The sequence below is a fragment of the Tenrec ecaudatus genome, chromosome 4 (assembly GCF_050624435.1).
Source record: "Tenrec ecaudatus isolate mTenEca1 chromosome 4, mTenEca1.hap1, whole genome shotgun sequence".
Taxonomy (NCBI): domain Eukaryota; kingdom Metazoa; phylum Chordata; class Mammalia; order Afrosoricida; family Tenrecidae; genus Tenrec; species Tenrec ecaudatus.
The window spans coordinates 21807152-21827642 of record NC_134533.1 but is presented as its reverse complement, the minus strand read 5'-3'; the positions used below and the strand labels follow the sequence as shown (position 1 = coordinate 21827642).

General features: G+C 37.5%; 1 protein-coding gene and 1 pseudogene across 3 annotated transcripts; both read left to right on the top strand.

The window, feature by feature from the left end:
• Positions 1-604: 604 nt before the first annotated feature.
• On the top strand, positions 605-1560 carry LOC142445754 (olfactory receptor 4A5-like; annotated as a pseudogene).
• Positions 1561-12266: 10706 nt separating this feature from the next.
• Positions 12267-14978, top strand: LOC142446546 (olfactory receptor 4A15-like). 3 transcript variants are annotated; one of them, XM_075548297.1, is made up of 2 exons: positions 12267-13182; positions 14950-14978. In XM_075548297.1, exons 1-2 carry the CDS (start codon positions 12273-12275, stop codon positions 14976-14978), a joined length of 939 nt encoding a protein of 312 aa, XP_075404412.1. In that variant the 5' UTR covers positions 12267-12272. The 3 variants fall into 3 exon arrangements, with proteins under 3 accessions (XP_075404412.1, XP_075404411.1, XP_075404410.1); XM_075548296.1 differs by lacking the exon at positions 14950-14978 and adding an exon at positions 14687-14690 and having other exon boundaries at positions 12273-13165; XM_075548295.1 differs by lacking the exon at positions 14950-14978 and having other exon boundaries at positions 12273-13190.
• The last annotated feature ends 5513 nt before the right edge of the window (positions 14979-20491 follow it).

Genomic DNA, 20491 nt, shown 5'->3' with positions numbered 1-20491 from the left:
CAAGAAGCACTGCACATCTAATAGTGTATTATCATAATATGTAGTGAGTAATTCCTGAAGAGGACATATTTTTAGTGATACACAGATCTCATGTAAAGATACTCACCACTAATTTTATGTCAATTTACTGTCAAAGCCAAATGTTAAAGAACTGGTTATATGTAGTCTACTTACGTATAATTTGTAACTACCACCCGAATAAGTTCATTTAGAACAGAAACTCTTTCTTCTATTTGTCATCAATGACAATTTCCTAAGCACCGACTACTTTAAAAAACAATGATTACACGAATGAATGACTTTTAGGTATCTGAGAAAAATCTGAGTGGGTCTCATCAGAGAAGACTTAGAGAGCATTCAGTTAAGCCCAAACCAATTATCAGAGAAGAAATAGAAATATAAAAGGAAAAAATGCAGTTTTTCAAGAAAAACTCAATGTTCCCAAATATTTATTATGCATAAGCCCCTGCAGATGACTCAGCTGTGAGGAAGTGCTCCATGATATGACTGGCACATCCATAGTGGGCTTCATGATTCCCTGATTGCATTCCAGCTCTTCTCCTCCTGAGTTCCCATCACTGAAGCAGACCTTGTGCATGAGTAAATGAAGAACAATGTGACAGAATTTGTCCTCCTGGGACTCACTCGGGATCCTGAAGGCCAAAAGGCATTATTTGTCTTGTTTCTGCTCATCTACATTGTGACAATGGTGGGGAACCTGTTGATTGTCATGACTGTTTTTGCAAGTCCCTCCTTGGACTCCCCCATGTACTGCTTCCTTGCTTATCTGTCATTCATGGATGCTGTTTATTCTACTGCCGTTTCCCCCAAAATGATTGCAGACTTACTCTGTGATAAAAAGACAATTTCCTTCCCAGCCTGCATGGGCCAGCTCTTTATAGAACACTTATTTGGTGGTGCTGAAGTCTTTCTTCTGGTGGCAATGGCCTATGATCGCTATGTGGCCATCTGTAAGCCACTGCACTACATGACCATCATGAATCGACAAGTTTGCATCCTGTGGTTGATGGTGGCCTGGGTTGGAGGATTTTTGCACTCTACAGTTCAAATTCTGTTTGTGTATAGACTCCCCTTCTGTGGCCCCAATGTCATCGATCACTTCATTTGTGACATGTACCCCTTATTGGAGCTTGCTTGTACTGACACCTACTTTGTGGGCCTCACTGTGGTTTTCAACGGTGGAGCCATCTGTATGGTCATCTTTATCCTTCTACTAATCTCCTATGGGGTCATCCTAAACTCCCTGAAGACGCACAGTCAAGAAGGGAGGTGCAAAGCCCTGTTGACCTGTAGCTCCCACATCACAGTGCTTGTCCTCTTCTTTGTCCCCTGTATTTTCATGTACGTTCGACCAGTTTCCAACTTTCCCATTGATAAATCTGTGTCTGTGGTTTTTACCAAGGTCACGCCTATGTTGAATCCTCTGATATACACCTTGAGAAATTCTGAGATGAAAAATGCCATAGAAAATCTCTGGAGGAAAAAGTTAATCAAAGGCAGAATAAAAATATGCACCCACAACGCAAATACCATTGCTAATGCTAATGCAACACACTTTGATAATACATTATCACAATGAAGCACTTAGTCAGGTCAGTGGATGCTCTAGGAAGGCTTCTCTTTGTACTTGTAAAGGCACTCCAAATGTAGGATAAAGGATTCTTGAGGTTAGAATGAGTACAATGGAGAAATTCTAGAGGATTAAAAAAAGAGTACAGGTAGTTTTCCTGTTATAAATTAAAATATAAAACTAAGCTTACATTGTAATCTTATTTTTACCAATATGTATAGAAATGAGACTTGAATAGTTTATTGTATTTAAAACAGTATAAAATAAGTTACTTCAGAAAGTTTGCTATTGATCAGATTGAGAAAACAGAGTAATATTCAGAAGAAATTTCTGAAATCCAAAAAGTGGCTAAAATTATTTCCTGTTCATCATTCTGTTATCACAATAAATCTCTTTAGCTTTCTTTTGAATTTCTTATTTAATATTACTTCTATTTCTCAATACAACCCAGCATGATTTATTAATATAATAATATACTGATCCTATTTCCAATACATTCTCTAATGGAATATATAAAGTAATAACCAATTTTATCTGGAAAGGAGCCTGTTGCAGTTAGGTTATTCTAACAGTGGCCTTAGATAGAGTTTCCAAGTGTTCTAGTGTGTACAAGGGCAGCTAGCCTCATTTTTCTCCTAAAGGGCAGCTGGGGATTTGAATGATTGACCTTGCCCTACACTTACCCAACAGAACCACCAGACATCCATATAGCTCAAGCATGACTGAGGAATAAGGACAAAGTAGGAGATTTCACACAACACAATTCTCAGAACCCAATGTATTGTTACAGCAGTCAAATGGCTACAAATTTAGACCAATGGTACAGAGTTAAGAATTCAGAAATAACTCTAGGTGGTTCTGAGCAGCAGGTATTTGACAAAGAATCAAATCCATCAGATGAGGAAGAAATTATCTATTTAACAAATTGTTCTATCAAACTGTGTATCCATTTGTAGAAAAATGAAACAAGGTCTATTTCTTATACCATTCATATAAATAAGCCAGAATGGATCAAAGACATAAATCTCAAACTAAAAACTGTAAAATCATAGATGAAAATATAGGGACCAAAAGGGGTCCCAATATATGGTACAAATAGGCTATCAAACACAACTAACTATACACAAATAACAAAAGATAAACTAGTTAATGGGGTACTACCAAAAATTAAATATGTGTGTTTCTCCAAAGTCTTCATTAAATGGGTAGAAAGAGAACTTACATACTGGGAAAACATTTTTGGCAAACACAAATCTTACAAGGTTGTAATCTAAAAAATGATGCAAAATGACCAAATTTACAAGAGAGATATCGGGATCTAATTAAAAGGGTTATAAACAGACACTTCACCAAAAAATGCACTCTAGTAGCTAACAAACACTTGAACAGATGCTTGTGATGACTAGACATTAGCAAGATGCAATAAAAACCTCAATGAAATCCCATCCCAGCATGCACTGATTAAAAAACATAAGACAACACATGCTGGTACGATGGTGGTAAGATTGAAACTTTTATGTACTACTAGTGATATTTAAAATAGTACAATCAGCACTTCTTTAAAAAGCTGAAAGTAAAAATATCATATAAGCCAGAAATCAATTCTTAAAACAATATGTATATTGTAAAATATAATTCTAAAGAATTAAGAGCCATGGCATGAATAAACGTATGCACACCCATGTTCACTGCAGCATTATTCACAATAGCAAGAATGTAGAAACATCTAGTTGCCCCTCAATAGATGAATAAACTATAGTACTTGTATATAATGAAATGTTAGACAATAAAAATTAATGAATCTAGAACATCTCCGAACATGGACGAGTCTGGAGAACATTTTATATAGTGAAGTAAGTCAAATACAAAAAGGAAATATTATATAAAACCCTTATTTTTAAAATGATTATGTGGGAAATATTAGGAAACAAGCCTTTGGTGAGCTCACTCTATCCACAATTCAAGGATGAGAGGAAGGGGTTACTAAACACGGGGCATTGGAGAGATGAGTGTAGCAGATCAAATGCATAAATCTGACTTGAACAGTTAAAAATTGCCATTTGATCTTCCCCTCTGATGCACACTGGACCTGATCGGGTATTCAACATTTTCTTTGCTTTGTTTTGTTTTTGTTTGCTCATATTAGGGTGTATCTCAGAGGTGTTATGTCATCAGAGGTCACCCTCTTGAAGTGGTGTTTTCTGTTTTTTGGTATGTGGAACTCTGGACTGATGAACCTAAAGGGACAGTAAGTAGAATAAGTGTTTTAAGGGGTGGGGGTACAGTGGGGGGGGGGAGGGTGCGAGTAAAAGGGAGACAATGTCAAGGGGTCCAGGAAGAAAAAGAATGTTTGGAAACTGATTGTGGTAACAAATGTACAATTCTACTTGACATGATTGAACTGTTGAATGATATAGTATATGTATTAGCTCCCAATAAATAAATTTTTTAAAGGAAATTAGACTACCAGGGATGGAAAGGAGGGAAGGTGAAACTAAGGTGATAATAGATGTGTTAATTCTGGTGAAGGGAAATGCAGGACATCATGTGGAGGAATTGATAGTATGACCAGGTAAATGAAGATGCAGTGAGGCATGTAAGAATAAAGGCCATATATGGTAAATACTATAGCACCTACAATCCTGTAACAATAGTAATAACAAACAATAATTTGTGGGTGGATGTTCAGGCAAATATGTGATGAATCAGTGTGGGAGGTCATATGGGACCACACCAGGGTGAACATTTAGAAATGCTTGCAGAATATAGTAGGGACAGCAATGAAAACATAATCAAATATGTGGTTGTTGGGTGACATTGAGATGTTTATGACTTTCAGAGACCCTCTGGGCAACAGAAGGAAACACTGTCAGATCCTGTGTCATCCTCACAATTGTTCTTATGTTGGACCTCAGTGTTTGTAGACACTATGAAAATCCATCTATTCAAGGCCCTTCCCCCTTTTCACTTCCCCTCTACTTTACCAAGAATGATATTCTTCTCCAAGGATTGGTCTCTCCATCCTAGCCTTTAAGGAGCATTCTGTGGGTACTTTGTCCAAGATTGATGGGTTTGTCCTTTTAGCAGCCCATGGCACTTTCAATATTCTTCACCAGGATCATAATTCTAATACCTCAATTCTTCTTCAGTCTTCTTAATTCAATGTCCAACTTTCAGATGCAAATGCATATGAGACGATTGAAAATACTTTGGCTTGGGACAGACACACCTTAGTCCTTAAAGTACCATTCCTGCTTTGCAACACTTCTAAAGAGGCCTCGTGCTGGCTTACCCAAGGCAATGTGTCTTTTGATCTCCTGACTGCTGCTTCCAAGATTGATTGTGGATCCAAGTGAGATGAAATCCTTGATGGCCTCCATGTTTTCTCCTTGAACTTCTTCCTTCAGGCCCATTCATTTTTGCTCATATGCTAACTGTTGAAATGGTGGAATATCAGTTGTCTTTTTGGTACAGTGACTCTGTGTGTTCTTTCCAGGTCTGTTGGATGCTTCCTGTGTATTTCATCTGCAGAAGCCCACCCTTTGTGTTCTTGAAAGCATTTGCAGTGAACAAGTTGTTGGTCTCATTCTATCATGTGATCGATCTCCAGCTTCATTTCTATCACCAAGACCACATTTTCCAAGTACTGTTCCTTCCTCTTTGTTTCCAACTTTTGTATTCCAATCTCTGATAATTATCACAGTATCTCCATTTATGCTTGTTCCATTTCAGATGGAAGGAGCTGAAGAAAAAATTCAAGTCTTTGATTGTCATATTGAAGGATTCTATAGGCAAAATATTTAGTAAGGCAGGATGTATCAAAAAAAGATGAATGGAATAGGCATTCATTGCACCAAAAAGACTTGGTTGATTTTCAACCATATGATCAAGAATTGATGGTATTGTAGGAAGATGTCCATGCTGAACTGAAGGCATTAGTGAAAATCAAGGCTCTAGGAATTGATGGAATATCAATTGAAATATTTCAGCAAATTGATGATGAGATGGAAGAACTCTCTGTTTTGTCACAAGAACTTTGGAGGACAGCTACCTGACCAACAGACAGGAAGAGGTTCACATTTGTCCCCAACCTAAAGAAAGGCGATTCAACATAGTGCCAAATTATTGAACACCATTAATATCACATGCAGATAAGATTTTGCTAATCTTTATTGACCTTAATTGAAGCTGAATTGAAATAAGCGTGTAGTAGTACATTCGCAGGGTGCAGCCGTGGGAAATGCAAGAGAAATTCTGAAGAGAACGTGGAATGAAGGAGATTCATGCCATCAGATGGATCTTCCCTCAATGAAGACCATATAAGAAGGATTTTGAATTGTGTTTTATTGGGTGTGCAAGAGTGCTTCATTGTGTGGATCATAGTTAGAATTCTGCTTATAAGTGAGGATGCCAAAACTGTTGTGTAATTTGGACATAATCTCAGGAGGGACCAGTCACTTGAAAATGATGCCAAATTTAGTCAATAGAAGGTAAATGTAATAAGAGGAAGACTCCAAGATATGGATTGACCCAATGACTGCAACAATAGGCTCAAGTATTGCAATGATTGTGAGGATATCATAGGATGGGATGGGATTTCCTTCTGTTGCTTATAAGGTTGTTATTAGGTTATAATAGACTTGATAGTTCCACAAAATAAGAACAAATACACTCTTATTTTTCAGAAGCGTGTATGGAGTCATTGATTAATCTATAGATCAATATTATGATTTTTGAACTGGTTCTTGCCAGAGATTTATGATTTCTCATTTTGTCTTAGGAAAAAAGATCCTAAAAAAATTGCCTGCTCACAATGCTAATTTCTTAGGGCAACTTGAGGTATAGCCAGGATCCTCTTTAAAGTTGTCCCTTGTTCTGAACTCACTCAAAAATGAAAACTTTTTATTATATTTTTATTAGATAATCTAATAAATGAAGATGCACACCCAAGTGCATCTTGTGTTGCTTCCAAAGTCAGGGACGGGAAGGGAGTCATTGGAATGGCTCATTTAACCTGAGCTTTCTCTGGAAATGTTGAGTCTAATAAGAAGGTCGAATGGTGCCCGCTGGTGCAGTGTTCAACCTCCTTTTTGCTGACTGAAAGCTCTTTTGATAGCCCACCAACCATTCTGAAGAGAAAGACATAGTCGTGTACTTCTATAAAGACTGATAGCCTTAGAAATTCTGTGAGACAGTTTTTCTCTGTTCTATAAAGCTGCTATGAACCAGAATTTATTCTCAGGCAATGAATTTGGTTTGGAGTGCAGTAAAAAGAGAGGAGATATATAAAAGATAATCAGAGTCATAATTTCTACTAGTCTCCTTTCTCTTTATTCACATTTCCCAATGGCTTTTCCTCCTCTTACACCAACACAGCTCATTGTCACTTGGTATGGAAAGAATAGCTGGTGGCAAGTTCTCTATAAAGCACTGTTTGTTAAGGACTTAAATATTCCCAAGTTATCAATTTGTTTTTGTCTTGTTTTGTTTTTGGTTCTATACAGTTTCTAGCTACCTCCCTGCCTGAAACTCTTTCTAAGTCAGTGAAGATCTTTGCTACTTGGATAACGCTGTAACAGAATACAGTGAGTCCTAGGTTGGTGAACTCAGTTCATTCCAAATACACATCCAGACACCAAAATGTTTGATAATGGAATGTAATTTTTTATTAGAAATAATGGAAAACTAAATAATTGGTTCTGAGACCCAAAAAAGTACACTTATAACTTTATGTTTTCCAGGCTTTGGCACAAAGTTAACACTTCCAGGTTGTGGAAATATTCCCTAAAACATCTAAATACAATAAATATAGTACATTATATATCAATACACAGCATGGTAAATAAAATTAACTTAGTTTCCATTTTGTTTTGTTGTTTGAAAACCTGTGGATTTTCAGAATGGTACGCTAACATGGACTTCACTTTAACGCCCCCACCAGCACTCCCATACAAGAAACGTAGAGCGAGTCTATCTTGCATAGGCTTGTGGCTTGGAAATGCCTTTTCCTCTTCAGTAATGAAAGTCTTATTAGACATTCCCCACCCTTCTCCCCCCTCCCAAAAGAGTCCAGTGTCATCATAGCTAAATAGTTGCCCAGGAATGAAACCCTCCGCCCCCAGGTATCTACTAAATTCAGCCATGAGTTTCTCAGTGTTTTTTATTGTGCTCACACTTTCCCAGTGTCTCACTACACTGTACTTGCCTGTTCTCTTTTTGAATTTTTCCAGCCACTCGTGGCTGGCTGTGAAAACTTGGGACAACTCAACATTTTCATTAAATCATTAGGGAGGCTTTTAGCCTTCCTGCATATCATTTTCTCTGACACTCTATCACCATCGAGTTGTCTCTGATTTATCCAAATACAGGAACTTTTTAACCTCTTGGATGGTCTGGGTTCTTTCTTTTTTTTTTTTTCCTGTAGTTAATGATTTCACACCTTTCAATACATTAGTCACTTTAATCATTACCCCCACCCCCTTGCTCCCCACCCAAATTTGATCATGTCGACTTAGCCACGTATTCTGCTTCCAAATCAGACAAGGATTTCTTTCTTTAACTCTATCGTGGTTCTCCCCGCTTTCCTCTTAGCTTTATTGTTGGTTCCACTACCTTTCTTTGAGCCATGGTTACAATATTTTATGCAAATAAAGCGCAAAAAAGGAGAGAAGCACAAACATGTTAATGCCCTAATAATACAAGCACCATGTGTTTTCTGAGAGAGAGCAGTGCTGACACTGAAGCGTCATCCTTTTGTGTCTGTGGCGAGATGCCACATGTTTCTCAGTCTCAGTCCATAGGGGATTTTTTTCAAGTTGAATTTTCTGTTGGACTATCAAGCGAAGTTATGAACACCAAGCAGATTTTTTCCAAACTTTACAAGCAGTTCCAGCTTGGACTTATTCGACCACCAAGGTATCACTGTACGACAGATTGGTGTCTTAGACAACTGATGGTTATTTTCTCACAGTTCTGGAGACTAAGTCCAGCATCAGGGTGGTGGCTGTCTTGCTTCTTCTGAAGCAGAGAGGGAGAATCTGTTCTTTGCCTCTCTCTTCGCTTCTAATGGCTCCAAGAATTCCTGGGTGGCAACTCCAACCTCGAGTGGCATTCTTTACCTCTCTGTTTCTGTGCATCTTTTCTCTTCATTGGCCAGCACAGCAGTGGTGGCCACCTAACTGGCTGGTGGCCACCCAATTGGTGGATGGCCTCACGTTAGGTAAACTAAGAATATTTTCACACATTCTATTTAAACAGAGTCACTTCCACAGGTAGAAGAGTTAGGACATTAACTTTTCTTTATAGGGAACTACCCTGCATATGTGCTTTTGAATATAGTTTCCAATGACTTGTTCTGAAATCTTAATTTTCTTTCATTTTCTGAATGACATCTACAAAGTCAGACTGAAACTTACCAAATGGTTTTGCTTGAAGGTCGTAAATTAAGCAAGATGATATTCACAAACTCCAGTTCTGACCACTGTTCTTCCCTGTGGGTGATTTGGCCTCAGGCTGTCCTTTGGTGATTTTTCTCCCCCGAGTTCCCAGGTCTCTAAGTCCTTCTCGATGTGGGCACTATCCTTGTGGCATCTCTGGAGATGTGGAAGCTCCTCTCAGAATTATGATTAATGTCCCAAAGAGTTCAATTACGGTAGAATCACCCTTGGAGTTGCAGGAATTGAATGACTCAACTATATGTATTGCAGTCAAATGTAAATAAGTGTCCACAGAATGTGGCCCTTACTGTGGATAGTGCTTGTTAATAGGAGTATTTAGATGATTAGCTATTTCAGGAATTGAAATGATAGACTCAAAGGATAACTACATATGAACATGAAATTATTATGCATCCTTCAGGCAAACCAAACTTCAACTATGCTGTATGAAGTTAGGCCAGTATAAAGCATTCAGAAGCTGAATGCTGTAAACGCTAGTTCCCTACTTCACTTCTAAATGACAAGCTATAAAATATCCATCTTAGCAATTCACAATTTTTTTGCTTCACAAAATAAACTCTCCTTTAAAACCACATCCTATTTATTTAAAACTTATTTTCAGGACCAAGATTCATGGTTTAAAACCAAGATTCAGACTTTGTTTTTTTGCATGACAGTTTTTGTATTCTTCTTGAAAAGTCCAGTGTTTTATAAAGCACCTTCTTTTACTCCCTCAGTAATCAAGATGGAACAGCCCTGGTGAAGCACATGGAATTGTTTCTTCACGTGGTGATGGTGCAGCTACTAGTTTACTCTCTGTGTCAGCAGAGATGGCTTCACTGCCGGAAGCTGTTACCTTTTAAGACCAGAGAAAAGCTACCTCAATGGAGAAGTTGGGTAATAGGACTGTTTGTTGATGCAGGTAACTCTGGAAGTATTTTTATATATAAGAGTCTTCACTGGTTTTGTACATTGCTAAAGTACATGGGCAATGTGATTGGGAAAGTCAAAATTTTAATATTCTTCTAAGTGATTATGATCATCATGCATATTAGAAATACTTTGTGACCAGTAAAATGTATGAGAATTGACTATATTTTGTAATATAATTTTGGATTTGTCCATGCTATAAAAATCCAGAATATGTCTCCTTTCTCTAAGATTAGTGTTCTTAGAAATGAGTTCAAGTGTAACTTATAATATTTCAATATTAAATGTGGGTATTTTAGTGGCCAGGTATTTGTGAATACCAATCTTACATCAATTGTAGTGTCCTCTAAGTTTTGTTTGCTAATCTTTTTTGATTATTAGAATTGCGTTAGCCTGCATAAACCTTGATTAGTTGTCTTTCAAGAATATAAGGAGATGTTATTTAAATAAGCAAGCTGTTATTTCAGTCCATAGGAATAATAGGCAGTATAAGAACAGGATTGTAACTGTTTATTGTGAAGAAGTTTGTATGTAGGATGGAGTTGTTTGCTTAAAATAGATGTGAAGTTGGTGATTAGATTATTTAAGCAATTGACCTTTTATAGTGTATACATGTGTGGACAGAGCAATGCAAAACAGAGGAAAATTGGTGATGTTGGAAATGGAAGAAATTATTCCATGAGCAATGTTTTGAGTGTAATAGGGAGAATAGGATCTAGTGCACATGCAGAGTGCTTAGCCATAGTTAGAACCCAGGATAATTCATGCAACGTTATGAGGTCAGGTAGAATTAGGAAGGTAGATATTGAAATCAACATCAATAGAAACTTAGTATCTGCATATTATTACTGAAAATGCTAAAGACATTGCAGGACTGGTGAATATTAATTATATATATATATATATTTGTAGATATGTAGTTTTGTTTTCTTTTCATTGAAACCTCCCTTCACATAATTTTTATCATTTTATGTATAACAGAAGCAGAGATATAAATTGTTTGTAACAAAATCAAAAATATCATTCCATATTCTTCCATGCTCATATAAGCATATGCAAATATTTATAATCATAGTTTCACTTGTTTAATAGTATCTTGGTGAAATAATATCTTGTTGAGATCTCTGAAACAGAAGTATAGGTCTGATTCATTCTCAATAGTTTTTTGTTTGCATGTTTTATAATACATACAACCCTTTCTCTTATGATGGAATCTACTTTAAATTTTTCTTCTTTTATTTTGTTATTTAAAGCTTTATAAATCACACAGTCATTGATAGGACTATGTCTTTGTCACTTATCATTAACACTTTAAACCCTTTTTTTTGGCCGGCGAATAGGAATAAAGTGAAATTTGTTATTTTATTTTGCATTTTGCTATGTACAGGAGAGTTTCAGCCTTCTCTGATATATTTGATGACCCCTTACCCCAGTGGCTTTCAATCTGTGGATCATGACCCTTTTGGGGGTCGAAGGATCCTTTCACAGGTGTCACCTGATTCATAACAGTAGCAAAACTACAGTGATGAAGTAGCAACAAAAATAATTTTATGGTTGGGAGGTCACCACAACTTGAGGAACTGTATGAAAGGGTCACGGCATTAGGAAGGTTGAGAACCACTGTCCTAGACATACTTTTTCTGTAACTTTCATTTATATCCTTTGCTCATGTCCCTGTTAGTTGTTTTTTTGCTGCCTAGCTAGATAGAACTCTTCATCAGTTTTATATTGTAACCTTATGTTTATCTTCTAAAATGTAAATGATTTTCCAAACTTATTATTATTTCTTTGACTGTGTTTATTGTACCTTTAACAATCCTTAAAATTTTTTCAATTGTAAGATATGTCTAGTTTTTACTTCAGTTGTTACTTAAGAAAATTCTTCCATTTCTACAATGTCCAAAATCATTTCTTTTACTAACTGAAAGTAAATATGAGGTAAATCTTACTTTATTTCAACATTACATTTTTATTTCTAATTTAATTGCATTTATAATATTAATTATATGTTCAATATTATTTACTTTCAGATAAAAGGTTAGCATACCAGGCCCATGTATTTAATAATCTGTCTTTTCCTCATGTATGTTTCTAATTTGTTTCCCCATTAGTGCATACATTCACTGAGGTTAGGGGCCATCTTTAATCAGACTTGCATGCTTATAACTTTGGATAGTGTTGGAAAATAGTAAATCAAAGTTGTCATTCATTGAATGAATAAATAAATAATCTTAAGATTGTTAATCGTTACCAGTAATCATTATACTTACAGGTTTATAAGTCCTGAAGTCAGACCTAAGGACACAGAAGAGCATATGGAACCAAGGAACAATGTGACTGAGTTCATCCTCTTGGGGCTCACCCAGAGCCTTCAAGTTCAGAAAATATTATTTGTTGTGTTCTTGCTCATGTACATTGTCACAATGATGGGCAACCTCCTCATTGTTGTGACTGTGGTGGTCAGTGCAACCTTGAATGCCCCGATGTACTTCTTTCTTGGTTACTTATCATTTATAGATGCTGTTTATTCCACTGCAGTTACCCCAAATATGATTATAAACTTACTCCATAAGAAGAAAACCATTTCTTTTAAAGGTTGTATGATTCAGCTTTTTATAGGACACTTCTTTGGTGGTGCTGAGATTTCACTTCTGGTGGTCATGGCCTATGACAGCTACGTGGCTATTTGCAAGCCCCTGCATTATATGACCACAATGAGTCAACGGGTGTGTATTCTGCTACTGCTGTTGGCCTGGGTTGGAGGTTTTATGCATGCTGTAGTTCAGCTTCTCTTTGTTTACAACCTTCCCTTCTGTGGCCCCAATGTCATAGACCACATCCTCTGTGACATGTACCCCTTGTTAAAACTTGCCTGCACTGACACCTATGTCATAGGTCTCACGGTGGTTGCCAATGATGGGGCGATATGTGTGGTCATCTTTTTGCTATTATTCATTTCATATGGAGTCCTTCTGAACTCCCTAACGAGCCTTGGTCAGGAGGGGAGGCGCAAAGCCCTGTCCACCTGTGGCTCCCACATCACTGTGGTGGTCCTCTTCTTTGTCCCTTGTATTGGCATGTATGTGAGAATTCCTTCCTCCTTGCCCATGGATAAATCTTTGACTGTATTTTGCACTGTTATCACCCCTTTGTTGAACCCTTTAATTTATACTCTGAGAAATGCAGAGATGAAAAGTGCAATGAAGAAGCTCTGGATCACAAAGTGCAAATAAGTTGAGAAACAATTGCACTCCTACTTACAGTGAAGATGTACTCCTTCCAAAAAGCCCCATATAATCAATTAATTGTAATATAATTTTCACAGCATTAAATAATCTGTAAATGAGAAAAATTTTGTACATCCTTGTATTGGTATATTTTATTAAAAATGCAGTTTCTAGATGTTCACTCTATGGCATAAAATATGTTTATTTTTTCTAGTATAAAATTATTCTTTTGAAACTAAAGATTTATATTTTATGTGGTGAGTTATGCTACAGTTAATACCAGTAATTTATGTTAGCTGACGGAACATTTTGTCATGTCTCTGTCCTAAATAAAGTTAATGCTTTTTTCAGAATTAATCCCTCTCATTATAAATTGTATTGCAATAGAATAGGAGATGATTCATTGATCCCCACATAAGGACAGTCCATGTGAATATTCCAATTGTATGAGTTTTGTATCAGTAAGGTATAATATTCGTGAGGACAGTAGTTTTCTTATCTTGCTGGGGAAGAAGCAGGCCTCAGAATTGTCATAGCAATCATCCAGTTGCGGTTGGATCAAGTTCAAGTTTATGTGACTCCTTGTAGAGCATAGCAGAATTTTTTTTCCTTTGGATATTAATGAAGGTTATTTTTCAGAAAGATATATACAGGACTCCTTCTATTTCTTAGTTTACTTGAACACCCAAACTTTGCATATGTAGATGAGTGATTAAACATGCAGCACCTTGGAAAACTTATATATTAATAATAAAAAAGGTAAATATAGAAAAAGAATCTAAATGATTAAGGTGACAGGGAGAAAAGTAAGTAAATCTTATCCACTTTCCCAGTTGGGAAATGTGATCTGTTTAGACAGAGCAGCTTTGGAGGGAATTATATTTTCATAAAGACTCAGGTTCAATTAATAGGTTAAAATATCTGTTAATATCTTTGTTAGTTTTAAATATAGCCATCTTTTTCTTTCTAAAATATGTCTCATAGCTTTCTAATGGGACCCAGTTCTTGCTTCTCATAATTAAAATTGGGAATATATAATAACTAATGAATTCAATTATACAGGGCTGAACTGGACACTGCATTATATTGCATGGTTTCATTGTCAATAATGATGCTGATATGTTATTCTGTTTCCAATATCCAATCTCTTCCTCTGGGAATACAGTGTTTTAGATAATGAAGGAATTAGAATATATTGTTATATTTAACAAATTCTCATTCTTAAATTATGCTGAACATTTCTATTTCAATTAGGCTTAAAATAAATATTACTTTCCTCTAATACTTCAGGAAACATATACATTCAAATACATTCACGATTTCTGTTTCCTCTATGAGCCTGTTTTTATGGGGTGGCAAAGGATATGGGAGAATAGGCTGTTTACACTAGTAAAGTATGTATTGTATAAGGGCAAGTAAAAAATAATTCTACTAAGCTTACAGTTCAGACATACATTTTCCCCCAAACAAATCATATTTAAACATGGCTTTGCAATAAGCAGATGATGCAGACAAATTTTCTCCATAGTGCACTTGTCTTGATCTCATTCACTACCATTGAGTTGATTTCTACTTATTTTGACCCTACTGGACAAAGTAGAATCGCCACTGAGGGCTTCTAAGGTGGTAAATATATATGGGAGCAGAAAGCCCCATCTTTTCCCTTAAAAGCAGCTGGTGGATTAATACTTCTGACTTTGTGGTTTGCAGCCCAACATGTAAGCTACTAGCCCACCAGGATCCCTACATTAAACTCAAAGCAAAGCAAACTCATTACTCTCAGGTTTATTCTGACTCAAACTGACCACAACGGACAAAGTATAACTGTCCCTACATTTTTCCAAAATGGCAAACCTTATGGAGGTAGAAAGCTTTATGTTTCCCCAGTGGCTTACAGACATCTGACCGTGAGGTTAGCTGCCCAACATGTCCTCTAACCTACTATGCCAGCAGAGCTCCTTACTTAGGGCTTCTTAAAAATAAAAGTATATTTTTTCTGCCATGTTGATTTTGTGGTGAGAGAGAATATCACATTTTTAACAAAACCCAGGTGGACATCTTCCAAGCTATTATAGCTTTGCAACAATTTTACAGACGTGCTATCCCATAGAAAAGGATGGATTTTAGATTGATGAAGCACAATAAGGAAGGTCTGGAAGACATACAAGATGAGTCAAGAGAAGAAAAACAGTCAACTCTGAAGAAAGAAGAAACTGGCTGAAGTCTATAAATTAGTGGAAGAAGACCTTATTTTTACTATTGATGATATATCTATTAAAGTTGGATCTTGTAATATTCTTTGTGAGCACATATTTCTAATGGATTGATTCTTTTCTTGGACTTTCTTATTCAATGTCCAACTTCGACTTGTCTATGTGGTGAACGGAAAGGTCATGTTTGAGTCAGGGCCATTCTGTTAGTCTGGGCTGACTAGAGAAACAAATCCAGAGACACTAATATGTGTGTAAGAGAGATTTTTATATAGAAGATTAATTGAATATTAAAAAAAACATCCTGGCCCAGTCCAGATCTAGTCTAGAAGTTTGATATTAGCCCATATTCCTGATACCAGTCCATATACTCTCCTACAGACTCACATAGCCCATACAATGGTGCTGAAATCAGGAAGATCACAGACCAGTGGGTGAGAAATCTCTGGACCCATCTCAGCCCTGGCAAGGTGATCTATATTGCTCCTCAAGCTCCAGGGCTCTGGCTGCCATCAGCATAACTTCATGTGGCTTGTCAACCAAATGTGTAGCAGAGAGAGTGTGTGTCCAAACTCCAGGGAGGAAGAAGGAGTTCCCGGAATCCTCATGAGAAGATCATGTCCACACAGAGGCATCATTGACTATGACTTGATTGATAGGCTAGACTCCACCCCTTTGCTCAAGTTGGCAAGAGATTATGTAACTGCCACAGCCACATTATTCCTCAGAGTGGCATTCTAGCTCTTTAGCGTTGGAATGGGTCTTGTGAGGGTGATTTGTCTGATTCAATGTGTCATTTGAATTCTTGACTGCTGCTTCCATGAGCACTTATTTTGAATCCAAGCAAGATGAAATCATTAACTACTTCAATATTTCCTCTGTGCATCACACTTCTGTCTTGGGGGCAATATGTGGATTTTGTTTTCTTTACATTGAGTTGCAATCCATACTGAAGACTGCAGCCCTTGATCTGCATTTACAAGTGCTTCAAATCCTCCTCATTTTCAGTAAGCAATGCCGTATCATCTCTATTTGCAGCTTTTTAATAAGCATTTTTCCAATCCTGATTCTGAGTTTCTCTTTGTACAGTAGTCCAGCTTCTTGTGCTGTGTGCTCAGCATGCAGATTGAATTATTATGGTTAAAGGATACAACCCTGAGTCAAACATTTTTATTTGAAAACCCACAGAACCAAACTCAAACATAATAAAATAAAGAGGAGGGCACACAACCTCACGGTGTTCTGTTCTGTTCTGCTGTACAAGGGGTGTTATGAATCTGAAGAAAGTCCATTCCAGCTAGCCACCACAATCCATACTATGAACTGACAGTCATCAGTAAGTCCTTCAAGTCCATTCACTTTTAGCAAGGATGATTGTGTAATTTCTTAGCACAGGTTAATAATGGTTCTTCATCCAATCTCCATGCTACTTTCTGTTTTTACAGTTTTGAGTCTCACAGTGTTTGGTCATATTTGGTCACTCTAAATCAAATAAATATAGCAAAAGCAGATATCCATGAGTCATACTGTAAAAAAATTTAAACTATACTGAACAGATGGAAAATTCAAAGGGAATGGCATTACATTCATCATACAAAAGAATATTTCAAGGCCCATTTTAAATTACAATGCTATCTTTAATTATAAATTATTTTTATGGAGGAGAGTCAAGATGGTGACCAAGTAACACACACCAGAGGGACTCCACAGAAATCAATGTAGAAGAGCCAATGAGAGAGATACTCCACTCTACCAGGTCAAGGAGGAGTATCATAAAGATAAGTAGACTCAGATCCACTAGGTTTTAAAGAGCCGGTGGCTTACCATCAGCTGTCTGGTGCTGAGCTTTAGCCTTGACACAGTCACAACTGGTACTGACCCAAGGGCTTTACTTCAATATTGACACAGCTGCCACCACCGTGGGGCTGTGTATAAAACCCTCCACCCCAACAGTTGGGTGGCTAGCGGCTCTTTTATTTCATTTATTTTTCTCTTCTCTCTATCCTGCCACAGTTGTGGCTGGCTCATTTTTTTGGTTTGTTTGGTGTTTCTCCCACTCCCGCCAGCCAATGGGGAGCTTCCCCATGCCTAGGGCATCACTGCCCACCTACCTGCTTTCTGCAGTGCTCCACATGGCTGGGGGACCTCAGCCCACCATATGCAGCGCTCCAGGAGCCTGGGGGAATTTCCACTCACCCGCCGTGGTGCTCCTTGCCACCTTGGGTAACACCCAAGTCACTCCAAGTGCCTGGACAAAATTCTACCTGTGATCTGCAACACTCTACATGGTTTGTAGAATCTCAGCCCACACTTCTTGGTGTCCCACCCTACTGAAGGAACATCTGCCTGCCTGTGCAGGACTCCACACTGCTGTGGGAAGCCCCACCAGCCTTCTGGGGTTTTCCTTGCAACCTTGGGCAATGATGCCCACTCTGTGGTGTTCCATGCCAGAGTGGGCACACCCATATGTCCCCTGAAGCACTCCACGCTACCATGGGCCATGCCACCATGACCTCCTGTTGATAGACTCTAATAGTGCCACCCTTGCAGCCTGCCACCATCTGACCAGCATCCTCTGAGAAGGCCATCCAAATTGCTCTCCAAATAACAGAATCCCAGTTGGCTATAGAGTGAGTGAAACGCCAGAAGGACAAAGTAGTAGCCCAACCCTGCAGCACACTTGGCTACAGGCAGTCCACAGATGCCTTCCTACAAGGCTGCCAAAGAGAGAGCCCATTGCTCTTTGACTCTTTGGAAAATGGCACCTAGTTCTCCTAAAATTGCACGAAGATAGCAACCATCTCCCAAAAAACTCAATGAAAACGCAGGAGAAATGAAATGCAAAGTTGGAGGAAATCTGGAACCTAACAACATTTACAGTAAAAATAGGTGTTGATCTATTACAGAAAATATCTTAAGGATGATGTTTGGAGCTGTACAAGATAGGAGGGAAGCAATACATAAAAAGGATGAAATGATAGAGAAGATAAAGGACACTCACCAAAGGGAAATACAAGAGTTAAGGGACACCATCACTAACAGCCTATAGAGAAGAACCATAAAAGTGAACTTGAGGACAACTAGGCAGATTTCAACAAATGGGAAAGACCATCAAACAAGTTAATCAGAGGATTTGGAAAAATCTAAGTATAATGTTTATGAAGAGAAACAACATTCAAATTATTGGATTACCAGTATAAGAAACAACCAAGATGTCAACTGCAAAAAATGGAGATGTGATTCCTGGAAGAAACCTTCCCCACTACAATGAATGACAATCAGGCAACCATTAAGGAAGCAGGGAGGACACAAGTTAGACTGAATATCAGGAAGAAGTCATCAAGACACTTAATAGTTGAACTATCAAAATTTGAGGGGAAAAGAGAAAAATCATAAGAGTTGCTAGGGGAAAATTAGGAAGCCACATAAAAAGTTACTCATATAAGAATATGCTGAGACTTATTGGCAGACACTATGAACAAATAAAGAGAATAGGATAACATCTTCAACAAGTTGAAGGAAAACAATGCCAAACTATCTATCCAGCCAAGCTATCTATCAAAATAGACAGAGAACAGTCTTCATGGACAAGGAAAAAAATGCATTAAAGAAACACAGATCTACCAAAAAATCTTACCAACCCACTATGGTCAGAACAACATGCACTGAGCACAAATAGGACACCCCTGCAGAGAGCAACTCCACTCAGAAGTCAACACATTGATAACAGCCCCCAAGATAACATTAGCCCAATGGTGAAAAGAAGGCAAAAATGAATCCCAACTCCCAACACACACATGCACACAACACACTGACAAGAAGGGAGGTAGGTAAATACCCAATATAAAGAGTAAGAGATGACATCACCGAGTTCACAGATCTATGTAATAACTCTGATTTTTCAATGAACTGGACTTACCCATTAAATTAAAGAGACCAGCAGAATCACTTAGAAAACTTAACCTTTGGACTTATTGTCTAGAGGAGACACATCTCAAACTTGTAGACAAATAAGGATTAGAATTAAAGGCTGGTGAAAAATATAGCAAGCAAACAGCAATTCAAAGAAAGCAGGTTTCAATCGTAATCTCTGACAAAATTGATCTCAAGGTACAAACCATAACAATATAAGGAGGGGCATTATATAATGTTCAAGGGATCAGTAGATCAAGAATCTGTCAGTATAATAAATATATATGCACCCAATGAATCTGTCAGTATAATAAATATAATATGCACCCATTAAATTGATCAATCAAACCCCCCAAAAGATGGAAACAAAAGAAACCTCAGTCTAAACAATCATAGTATGGGACTTTAACCCACCTCTCTCCGAGAAAGATAGGTCATGGGGAAAGAAGCTTAACAAGGAAGCTACAGAACTAAACAATTATATGAATTGAGCTCTTGAAGCAGATGGAAAAAATTCTAATTCTTATGAAGTGCACATGGCACCTATTTAAAAATAGACCACATGCTGGGACACAAGTTGAGCCTGACTAAATTCAAGCACATAGTGATGACACAGACTTCTCTCTCAGACCACTACACAAGAAAGCTGAGAATCAAAAAAGACAGTTAAGGAAACCAATGCAAATAATTGGAGGATGAATAACTCCCTACTGCAAAATGAGTGGGTACTGACCCAGATAAGAGATGGAATTATGAAGGTTTTAGAAAGCAACAACAAAGATAATACAACACACCAAAACCTTTGAGACATAGCAAAAGCAGTTATCATAGGAAGTTTGACAGCGATAAATGTACAAATGAAAAGGGAAGAGAGACTTATGATTGTTACGCTGCCATAAAGCCTCCAGAAATTAGCGCAGAGTCAACAGAATAACCTGACTAATAGCTAAAGGAAAGCAATAATAAAAATCAATGCAGAGGTAAATGAGTCAGAAATCAAAAAACCAATGCAAAAATAATCGATGCAGCAAAAAGTTAGTTCTTTGATCGGATAAACAGAATTCATAGACCACTGGCAAACTTAACCTAAGAAAGGAATGAACAAACATCAATAGCCTGGGTGAGGGACAAAACAGGAAATTACTACAGATCCTAATGAAGTTAGGGGGTTACTTACATGGTATT

What these genes read in the sequence shown, in the direction of transcription:
- LOC142446546 (XM_075548297.1), top strand. Translation starts at nt 12,273, where the DNA reads ATGGAACCAAGGAACAATGTGACTGAGTTCATCCTCTTGGGGCTCACC. An exon ending in GAAGCTCTGGATCACAAAGT is followed by an intron (nt 13,183 to 14,949) that starts GCAAATAAGTTG and finishes CTCAAAGCAAAG; the next exon opens with CAAACTCATTACTCTCAGGT.